The sequence below is a fragment of the Schistocerca cancellata genome, chromosome 1 (genome assembly GCF_023864275.1).
Source record: "Schistocerca cancellata isolate TAMUIC-IGC-003103 chromosome 1, iqSchCanc2.1, whole genome shotgun sequence".
NCBI classification, from domain to species: Eukaryota; Metazoa; Arthropoda; class Insecta; order Orthoptera; family Acrididae; genus Schistocerca; species Schistocerca cancellata.
The window spans coordinates 573,815,601-573,827,543 of record NC_064626.1 but is presented as its reverse complement, the minus strand read 5'-3'; the positions used below and the strand labels follow the sequence as shown (position 1 = coordinate 573,827,543).

General features: G+C 38.3%; 1 protein-coding gene across 3 annotated transcripts in view; it reads right to left on the bottom strand.

Annotated features, from left to right (window-relative positions):
• Positions 1-4,236: 4,236 nt before the first annotated feature.
• Positions 4,237-11,943, bottom strand: part of LOC126181702 (tRNA (guanine(10)-N2)-methyltransferase homolog) — a 178,484-nt gene continuing 170,777 nt past the window's right edge. For all 3 annotated transcript variants that reach the window (XM_049924791.1, XM_049924792.1, XM_049924793.1), the window contains one exon: positions 4,237-4,803. In XM_049924791.1, the coding sequence (XP_049780748.1) occupies positions 4,642-4,803 (162 nt within the window). In that variant the 3' untranslated portion in view covers positions 4,237-4,641. The remainder of the gene's footprint in view (positions 4,804-11,943) is intronic.

Genomic DNA, 11,943 nt, shown 5'->3' with positions numbered 1-11,943 from the left:
TGCCTTGGTGCCAATGATGGTCGTATGCGTGTTTGGCGCCGTGCAGGTGAGCGCCACAATCAGGACTGCATACGACCGAGGCACACAGGGCCAACACCCGGCATCATGGTGTGGGGAGCGATCTCCTACACTGGCCGTACACCACTGGTGATCGTCGAGGGGACACTGAATAGTGCACGGTACATCCAAACCGTCATCGAACCCATCGTTCTACCATTCCTAGACCGGCAAGGGAACTTGCTGTTCCAACAGGACAATGCACGTCCGCATGTATCCCGTGCCACCCAACGTGCTCTAGAAGGTGTAAGTCAACTACCCTGGCCAGCAAGATCTCCGGATCTGTCCCCCATTGAGCATGTTTGGGACTGGATGAAGCGTCGTCTCACGCGGTCTGCACGTCCAGCACGAACGCTGGTCCAACTGAGGCGCCAGGTGGAAATGGCATGGCAAGCCGTTCCACAGGACTACATCCAGCATCTCTACGATCGTCTCCATGGGAGAATAGCAGCCTGCATTGCTGCGAAAGGTGGATATACACTGTACTAGTGCCGACATTGTGCATGCTCTGTTGCCTGTGTCTATGTGCCTGTGGTTCTGTCAGTGTGATCATGTGATGTATCTGACCCCAGGAATGTGTCAATAAAGTTTCCCCTTCCTGGGACAATGAATTCACGGTGTTCTTATTTCAATTTCCAGGAGTGTATATAAAATCACTGTAATTTGTCACTTTTCTCTTCAATAAAGGAATGAAAGGAAAGGAAAGAAATGAACTTCAGTTATTTCTTCATAAAGCCTTATTTACGTCAATCATCAATATTTATTTATTTATTTTGAATCAATGCAATTGAGTACATCTAAAGCATACATCTCCTGTAAAACTTTGTAAATCGTGTTGAGTTTTGTTAAAATGGTCCACAATTGGAAGTGGAATACCCTTCCCTTCCTTTGACTCTGGAACCAGCTCACACAGCTGTTTATTATAATGGGACCGGAAGTTTAATGTGGTATCTGAAAAATGTGGCAGTTTTTTTAATGCTGGCAACAAAACATTTTACTGTTATGTTGCCATTATTGATTATGGGTGTGGCACTTACTTATCCTGCTCCTTCTCAATGTAGCCAGTTTGTGAGGTGGAGCCAATTTCCTCCAGACACACCCAGTGAAAAGACAGAGCAGTTAAGGCCCTTCAGTACAGATTTTCTATGGTTTCCTTATATTTCTTCAAGTAAATGTTTGAAAAGTTTCTTTAATAAGGCCATGACCAGTTTCAATACCAACTAATGCTTGACAAGCCTTACTTCAACTAAACTACCTGTGGCTCATAGGTCGTTTCGTTTCAAACTCTGAGCAACTTGGTAGAATGCAGCCAGACTTGGCTTCTTCAGATGTAGAGCATACCACTTTTTTTTTTTTTTTTTTTAACTTGGCGCGTCAATGCCACCAGTCACTTATCACTCTAAACTCGTTGCATGCTTTAGCAAAATTGTTTAGTGGGATGGTGAAATGTTGTGTTATGAATATATGATGAAACTTTGTGCCAGACCTGGACTCAAACCTAGTTTCCTGTGAGCTGTTGCTTTAACCATTGAGATATCTGACAATGCTTTCCAGCCTGACTCAAACTTTTGTTGTCAGTGATACATCCTCCTATGATTTTTAAAAATTACTCCCAATGGGTATGTGAGAATAGCACCACTGAGTAGTTGGGAGGATCATGGCTTACCCTACTACAAGGAGATATTTATGCACTGATATGTATGGATCAATGGAGATGAAATTGATAATTCAGCAACATTAAATGATATCAGTACAATTATGTATCAAAGGGAATTTGGCTTAGATTCTCCACTCAGAAGATGGTACAAACCCCTAACAAAATAACCCTATCACCAACTTGTTATACATGCTGATGTGTAGTACCTGCTGCACATCAGTTGTAATTAGTCTTGCTGAAGGATGCTTTACGTCCTCAACCATGCTCTTAAGAGCTGGCCTTGGAGTCCATTGTAAAGCTGCTGCCATGCTCTACAAAACTAGACTTGGGCAGGCTTCAACATGTGTGCTTTCCAAACTGATTTCAGTATGTTTGGTGATGCTGTGCTGCATATTCTACAAACAGTGTTCAAGCATGCAGTTGGCAACATTTCGGAATCAGTACAGAATGTATTCAGAGCAAATGTTGCACTACTTATTGTAAGGCCAGTAATACAGTGCCAAAGTATTTTAGCAAATCATTTGTAGAAGCTAGGATCATGCACTAACATTTACAAAAGGTATGATCAAAGTACACCATCCAAAAAAAATTGCCGAATATCTTTTTAAGTTTAATATTGGTCTAAGCTTCACCTAACAGATATCACTGGTATTCCTGTTGTGTGAAACAACTATTTCGTAAGATGATAAGACAATGTGTTCACACACAGAAGTAAGCATGTCAAAGTGTGCATCATCCTAATCTTTGCATGAAGACACTGAAAGATTATTAATGAAAGTTGTAACGAATTGTCTAGTGATAGCTTTTAAAGCATTGGAGGAGACCGTAATGAGGAGGACTTTAATGACAATGAAACAGAAATTTAAAGTGATTAAGGCAGCTTCGAAGAAGTGGTGACTGCTGTCAGTGGTTGTACAAGAATGTGGTATGTTCTTTGTATTGCACATAGGGACACATTTTCACTTACCGGGACATCAGGCATAAAAATTCATTTTGCAGATACGCAGAATCAGATTTGATTTGATTTTTTTAAAAAAATATGACAATGTCATTGGCAACTAATGTGACAAACAAACATGCTAAACAGTTTCTTAAGTTCACATGTGGAGAATTGTATTAACTGTTTGCAATGTTATTCCCACACTGAATAATTTAGAGACCCATTATTGAAACAATGATTTTCTGAAAGGTGATGTCGAAAAATAGATTCAGTCTTCTGTTTTTTTTTTTTTTTTTTTTAAATCATTTTACTGACAATAATTTTTACTTGAAATGCTATAGTATTCCTGCTAAATTGCAAAAATTAAAAATTTACTGACACTAGCAAGTGAGAATTATCTACTGATCAGTCTCTCTTACTGTAGATGTGCAGCTCTCTATTAAACAGTATACACCAATGAAACAGGCTCATTTTTTGATCAAATCATTCTGTTTTAAGGAGGAAATGGTGGTTAATTGTGTTATTTGATAATACACAGGGAAGATATTGCATTTGAGCCACACTATAGTGGAATATCCGCTTGCATTTAAAGTTGTTTTGTTCACTGCTTAAAGGGTATTGTGACAAAAGATGTACCAGGTTTACTGGTTACTTGATTTTTTTGTCTCTATAATAACTGACTGCATTGGCACATTTGTGAGTAACAGGAAGAAACTCAGCTGCTTTGAGGGAGACATAACTGCAGAAGGGCAAAATTAAAATGTTCTATAGAGCGAAATTGATGGTGATGCAATGGCGAGAACAAAATACATTTACGCACTTCACAGTATTTAAAGCAATGAACTACAATAAATTGAGAAGAAGAAAACATTGAAAATGGAACCAGATGTTATCCTCAAATACAATGACAGATTGAGTGGAGCTTAGCTAACTACACATGACAAATTATACACCAACAAGGAAATGTCTCTGAAAATCTTACATAAAGCAATTTTGCCATCTGACAGATGTTGCAGCTCCAAATTCATACTTGTTCCGTAAACTCAGTGGAAAATTTGGGAGAACTGATTTTCAAAGTTACTTTATTGAAAATTTACTTGAAAAATATGGTGCATTTGTGAATTCTTTCTCTCAGCAAAGGAAAGTGGGTCGTCCTTGTCCAGTGTCAGGCACAACATGATTGGTGACATGACACTTTCCTAAACATCAGCATTTAAAATTTAGTAAAAAATCACACCCACTACACACTTTTTAAATTTAGTTAAAGTTCGAATAAGCCAGGTATGTAACTAGTAAATACAGTATTTTGTAATGTTCAGTTCAATAAATGTTAAGTTGCAAATTCTGAAATATGCAGAATTATCAACTGAGTTACCTCTGCAATTATTTGAATTCGTTTCATAGAGTTTTTTTGACAGTGAACAAACTATTTCATCAGTTCACTGTGGCAAAATTGTAGAAAGCTGCTTTTGTTCTTGAAATCTAATACAAATATTAGGAAATATAATATTTAACTACATGTGATGCGTAAATTGTATCAGCGTAATGTCCAATAAATTGTTTCACTCATTTGTTTCTCTTTCTAAAACAGGAAATGTATTTGGTCCCAATAAAATTTTAAGAGTTGTACATGGTTGGATTGATAAAAGAAGTAGGAACTGTACACAAGATGGAATGTGAATGCTTAAAATTGTGTTTTGGGCAGAAATAAATTCAGGAGCAATTAATAAATATACACAACACAAGTAAAATCTTGACACACACACACACACACACACACACACACACACACACACACACACACACACACACACACACCTTTTCTTATCACTACAAGCAAAGATTCAACAGGTACAATGCTGCACATTATTCACATCAAATAGTAGGAACACCAGCGTATTTTTGTGTTCCACATTCAGAGCACTTATTACTTCCATTTGCAGTTCTTGTTTCCTTCCACATACTTCCAACATTCCTCTGACACTACTCACTGGTCTTCTTTCTCCCTCGTTGGTTCATTCCTGCTGACAACCGTTTTCATCTCATTTTTATGTAGCTTGCGATATTTCCTAACTTCTTCACCAAAACGAAAGAATTTTTCACGAAATTCGGCTGTCAGAGCTTCGCAGTCAGGTTGCCCAACTTGGTCCTGCAATATACAACATAACTGTGATATTTCAGAAGTTTATGAAATTTGTTAAATCATATTAATAGTGCATTGTAAAGTACCATGTGTGCACACTGAAGAGGAGTGTGAAAAATAGAAATGTAATCCTTAATTTCAGATTCTAAGTGTCTATCATAAATTACGAGATGTTCTAAAGTTTTTTTGTTCTAAAGTTTTGGACAGTTTTAGAACCATTTCTGTATCTGTACGGTGCTTGGAAAGCTTTGCAGCACATAGCATGCTACAACTTGTTTCCGTACATCCTTAGACTTGTCCACAAATGCACTGTAGCCACGATCCTATGTTCATCTTATACCATAGCAGTTGGACCACTGCTCTTAAGACATATTGCGGTGGAAGACAGAAGAGTGCTGAGCTGTTAAATGCTGCAATTTTTCTTAAATCAGAGAGTTCATCAGTGGTTCACGGAAATGTTTTTAGCGTGAAGAGACTTCTGTTTTCATCACTCTGTTGTGCCAGCTTTCACAAAGGAGTGACTTTGAGCTCAAGGAGTCAGGTTGAATTTCTTTGTTGCTCATCGCACACCTGAACAGCAAAACTCATTGTAATAATGTTAATATAGATTAGTAATATTGGATATTTGTGGTCAGGTATTTCCATTATTGGCTGAATAAGGCAGTAAACCAACAGTATTTGCCACTCAATAGTGCTAGTAAAACTGTTCAGTGACTGTTTCTTGCATTTTCCATACCTCTCTTCTATCCCCTCTGTCCCACACCCCTGCCTTATGCCCTTCACATCATTAATTCCACACTCACATCTTCCTCTCGGCTGCCTCTCAATTCCTCTTCCAGTCCACACCTCCCCCTGCTTGCGAAAAACAGAGCTCACTGGTGCCACATTCCAATCCTGCATGCTAGCTGCCTCTCCTTACCAGCCATTACCATATGTATGTGTATTTTGTTAGTTCTGAAGGAGTTGTCCAAGAGCTTAACAACATTTTCACTCTCGTAAGTGTGCCTGTTGATCTCTCAGTGCCTTGCTTATATACTGTGTTGTTACCATTAGTCTTTTTATTACTTATATTACACAAAACTGTCCTTGTTTGTGTTTCCTTAATATGCACTCATAAACTAATTTTGACAGCAGTAAAATAATAATGTAACTGCCTAGAATTTGAAGTTTCTTCCAATACTAAATTTTCCTATTTACACTCAGCTTTTCAGGGAATGTCCCATTTAAGAAACATCACTGGTATTATTAGACAGTCAGCTGTCTCCTCATGCGGATACATACACTATGTGATCAAAAGTATCCGGACACCCCCAAAAACATACGTTTTTCATATAAGGTGTATTTTGCTGCCACCTACTGCCAGACTCCATATCATCGACCTCAGTAGTCATTAGACATCGTGAGAGAGCAGAACGGGGCGCTCCGCGGAACTCATGTACTTCGAACGGGGTCAGGTGATTTGGTGTCACTTGTGTCATATGTCTGTATGCCAGGTTTCCACACTCCTAAACATCCTGTTTCTGATGTAATAGTGAAGTGGAAACGTGAAGGTATACGTACAGCACAAAAGCGTACAAGCCGACCTCGTATGTTGACTGACACAGACCGCCCACAGTGAAGAGGGTTGTAATGTACAATAGGCAGACATCTATCCAGACCATCAGACAGAAATTACAAACTGCATCAGGATCCACTGCAAGTATTATGACAGTTAGGCAGGAGGTGAAAAAGCTTGGATTTCGTGGTTAAGCAGCTGCTCATAAGCCGCGTATCACGCCGGTAAATGTAAAACGATGTCTCACTTAGTGTAAGGAGCATAAACATTGGACAATTGAACTGTGGAAAAACGTTTTTTGGAATGATGCCCATCATGGTACACAATGTGGCAATCCGATGGCAGGGAGCAGGTACGTGTATGAAGGCCTGACCTGAATCCTATAGAACACCTTTGGGATGTTTTGTAATGCCAACTTTGTGCCAGGCCTTACCGACCGACATCAATACCTCTCCTCAGTGCAGCACTCCATGAAGAATGTGCTGCCATTCTCCAACAAACCTTCCAGCACCTGATTGAACATATGCCTGCGAGAGTGGGCCAACACCATATTGAATTCCAGCATTACTGATGGAAGGCACCATGAACTTGTAAGCCATTTGCAGCCTGGTGTCCGGATACTTTTGATCACACAGTGTATCTTTTAATATGGCTGTCAGTCTACTTTAGAAACAAATGATTCAAGAAGATACTAGCAACAGTTATGCTAATGAGAAGAGACACACCTGTCTGTATGTGCGTCAATGTTAGTATAACAGTTGCTAGTGTGTTATCGAATCATCTGCTTCTAAAGTTGAACCACCAACCATATGGACGTCTGAGGACAGAGTTATACAAGGTGTTAGCTGAAGGACTGTGTGTGTGTGGTTTTGTGTGGGTATTTTTTAAATTAATCCAAAATATTATGGATTTGCTTGTAAGGTACAACCAATGCGTCAGACACTGTGGAGCAAGAAATATTGTTGTATAAGTGCAAGTGTTGTAATATTTATGAGCATATTTTAATTTAAATCAGCTGATAACAGATTTTAGTGGGAGCAGAAGAAAAAATTTTTGATCAAAGTAAAGACAATGTTTTCACTAACAAATAATCTTATTTCCACCCATCTAGAAAATGTATGCTATGTAATATGTATGACTTCGAACATACAAACTTTGAACTTCATGCCTCTCGTCAAGTTCTGGTTTTGCATACTGACTGAGCTGTGGCATTAATTTTGATTAGTTTACAACTTTTTTTTACTAGTTTTATATAATAATAAGTATTTAAAGCTCATTCACCAGTGAAAGAATTAAGTGCCTTAAAACGATTTTTGCATTGGATGGCTTTTAATTTACCCTGCACGTAAAAGTGTGAAACCGTAAAAAGTTTAATTAATTGTAATCAACAATCCTACATTTGATACTTTCTTCTTTTCATCATTTCCAAATGATTTCCACTTATAGAGAATTAGGGTGACATTGTAGACAAAAAATGTCTGTTTTGGTCACTTTAATATAGTTTATACCTACATTTTTGTTTAGTTGAAAAGGTGACTGGTCAGCTGAGCTACAATCAATCACCCTCTACTATAAGCTACTGTACAGGTCCAGCGATTGAAACCAAGTTTCGGCAAGCTGAGATACAGCAATGAATCTGCCAAATTCTTGAGAGTGTGGACATGCAAAAGTTTGTTTCATTGTATTTTATTTTGTATTATGGCTTGTCATTGCTCATAAGTAGTGCTCAGAAGTAAGTCAAGTTGAATAGCCTGCTGCATGCTCTGTTATTTTGAGATTTGTAAGAAATTATTTTTTTGTCAGTGCATCACACAGTTTTAGGAGTTTTGTTAAAATAGAAATGAATGACTAAATTGGATAAAAAGTTTTACAAGGCTTCATCAGGTTATGGAAAATAAAAGTGTAAGGCTGAAAAAAAGACAATGCTGTAAAGATGGGACAGATCTTACCCTTTGTGCCACTCACTAAACAAGCAGCGTTGGGGGAATCAGGAGGATGGGGAGAAGACATTGAGGCTTCCTTAATTGATAGTGAGCAGGATTAGGATCCTCTGAGTCAAAGTACATCATTAGTTACACAGTTCTACTTATAATTGATTAAGGTTTCTGTGGTGTAGATACTTAAGTACAATGCTTTGTGCAAAAATTAGTGCCATTTTTCAAAATTTTGAGTATGTTGATATGCAAGGAAAACATTGTTTGGAAGCAACTGCAGCATCAGCAGCGCAGAGATGGGACCACATTGATCAAAAGAGAGGTGTCAGTATGGGTAGCATTTGAGTCGAGGAGGAGTGCATGCAAAAAAAGTGAAAGTAATGGTTTTACAGAAACTGACAGTGACTGACAAAATCATTCAAGGAACTGAACATTTTTTAATGGCTAGACTGACAGGAAATGAAAAGCTTTAAGATTTAGGTAACGGTCTGTGGAGAGAAAAAAAGCATTTCAGCAGTTTATAGGTGGAAAAGTTGTTAGGTGAGGGCCTGAGCAAACACCAAAAAGACTGCCACAGGACCGAAATGTTATCAAATATCCCTTCAAATCTGTTTCTTTAGTCTCTCTCTCTCCCTTCATCCACAGACTCTACTGGACACATTTGTGCTAACCAACCACTGAGTCATCCTCCACCAATGATGTCATTGTTTGTGGTATGGAGGAGTGGTGTGGGGGTGAGCACACTGCTCTCCTGGCCACTGTCAATTTTCATGACCTGGTGCTGCCACTACTCACTGACATAGCTCCTCAACTGACATTGTTTGGCTGATTGCACCCCATTCCAGTCCTCACTCCAAGGAAAAGTTCCTGGTAATACTGGAAATTGAACCCATGTCCTTTGCACGGGAATCAGCCATGCTAACCATTCAGATGTGCAGGTGACTCAAATGTGTTTAGCGCATCTTAAAGAATGGGAAAATTTCAAAAAGGGACTGGCTTGTTTGGAGTAAAGAAAAGCAAGTATTGTACTGTTTTGTTTGCCGATAGTTTTTGGGATGCACGGACGCCTCTAAGTCTGATTTGACTCTAGGCTGCAGCTGGTGATTATCAAGAGGCTGCAAAAAGTAAAGAAAAAATGAGTTAAAATGAACGCAGTGCTGATTACAAAACATCATACTTAGAATGGCACAAGTTAGAAAATGGGCTAAACGGTAGTTCTGTTACAGAAAATCTTTTAGACCAAAATATTTTACGAGAAGAGTAGTATTAGACTGAAGTATAGTACTGCATAATCAAACCGATTCTTTTTCTCATGGAGGAGACTCAGCTTTCATGATGATACTCTGGTTTGTAGGTTGTACCACTGATAATCCTATGCCATGTGGTACATGAACAATAAGTAGACACAAGTTTTGTAATGTGAATAAAGAGAAAAAATCTCGTGCATATTGTAAATGTGTGTCATTTCTTATATTTCATGTTATGAGCGTGGGGTGTGGCAGTGGTGAAAGGCACAGTGTTTCAGTTAAGATACTGCCATCATCACTGGGGTACAGTGGCATTGAATTGACGGTCATTTTCCAAAGAAGACATCTTGAAGCAATGCTCCGCATTAATAATGATAACAAATGAAAAAATGTACTTTCAACGGTAAAAAATTAAACCAGGTCTTCAGTTCAAATTCTGCTTTGGCTGTGATTTGTTGGAAGCCATTAATGTATTTTGTTGGTGTTTGAGATGAAGCTATATTATCTGAGTGTAAAGCTCATAAACATTCAAAAAGTGATTTAGAAGGCTTTAAATTCTATCTGAATTTAAAGAAAAAGTTCTTTGAGATCGAGTGAAGTTTTTCTAAGATGAAGTGTCATTTAGTGTATGTATCTCAAGAACTGGTACGAGATAATAATACCTCTGAATTACTGAACTTATGCTACTGAGTAAAAGTGTTATTAAAGATAATTTTCCAAGACTATACTTACGATACTTCAGCTTTTAAATGAAGAAATGAGAATTTAAGTGTGAGAAAGAATCCAAGTGACAGTTGAGAAATAATAAGACACAGATTACCTTTGTGACTAAGTGAAGCTTAAGAAAGCAACAGTACTAATAGATTATGACAGTTTCAATATAAATGGTGAATGTCTTGTAGTGTTTCGAGAATTTCGGCATAAATTCTAGAACCACTAGGCCTTCTACCATCTCGAACACATGATATTTTATATGTGAGAGTTGGATGATAGAATCCTACCTACTGCGCGTCGCATGTTTATGTGTACAGGTTTGAAGTTTGACGTGAGAAGACTGTAGACACGGCGGTCGAACGGCACCGACAACTACTTGTCAGTCGATCCATGGAAGTCGTGGTGAAAGAGCAAGGAAGAACTATGGAACTTCTGGGTTATTCCGTGTTGTTATAAATAACACAAACAGAAAAAAACTCGTATCTTGGACTTGCTGGAGGCAAGACGTATTTTATGATTTGTTTGTAATAGAGTTATGGTTGTTAAGCCAACTCTTTCTAAAATGTATTTAAATCTGTTTCTAATGTGAGGCGATATGAGTGACTTACAAGAAGTCAAATGTTTATATGCAAAGTGTGAATTTTGTTCTTTATGAAGCTCAAATATACCGATAGTTGTTGAAAAGTATTTACACACTCTTAGCCGTCCAAATCGTTAGAGTGTGGTGACCGGTGTGAAAGGACAGAAGAAAACAGGAATTTTGAGACAAAAACAAGATAAGAAGATATCACGTGTTGCCATAGCAGATATCACATGTTACCATAGCAACCGAGCATAATGAGACAAAAGAATCATTCCAAGAAATTGAATTAAGCTCAAAGTATCAGATGGACAAAATTTGTGAATGTAAAAAAGGAGAAGATGTAAGAAAGTCACAACATTAAAAACCAGAGAGAAGATTTCTATGTATTTGACTAAGAAGAGATACACCTAGAACGATTTGACCAAGAAGATCCAGTGCGGGGAGGATACAGCTCACACACACATCGCGGGGACACAGATGCGGTAACCAACCTACACCGACTGCCGCCTGCACCAGCTTCTGTTCACCGGTGCTGACCTGCCTCCACATCTGCCTACCTACACAGTGAGAATTCTACACCGGGTGAGCGTGAAATAAAAACTTTAGTACTCTAGTAAGAAGTGTTACAAAATATTGTGGGGTTAACTTTTACAGTGTAATTGGTATAATTGAAATTAGTATTAACTGCTCACAAGAGCTAAAGCCAATAGAAACATGGACAGTATACAAGAAGCAGGAGAAACTTCAGAACCAGCCATGGCTATGAAAATTACCAAAGGAGGGCCTGACTGGTCTGAGTTAGTAAGCCTAATTAAAGCGCAGAGTATACAATTAGGCTTGATGAATTCTCAATTAGAAGATCAAAGTCTTAAATTAGACTCAGCAAATACTCAATGATTAATGGAAAATCTCATATAAAGATGTGAAACAAATACTGACAAAGAGATAGAGGGGCTGGCCAGTACCTCAGCTCAGTATAGCCGATAGATATACAAAACAGGACAGAAAATTTACATTCCTAGCTTTCGGAACTTTATTCCTTCGTCAGGGAGGAGAGAGGGGAAAGAAAGGGAAGAAGGGAAAGTGGATTCAGTTACTCACAACCCGGGTTAT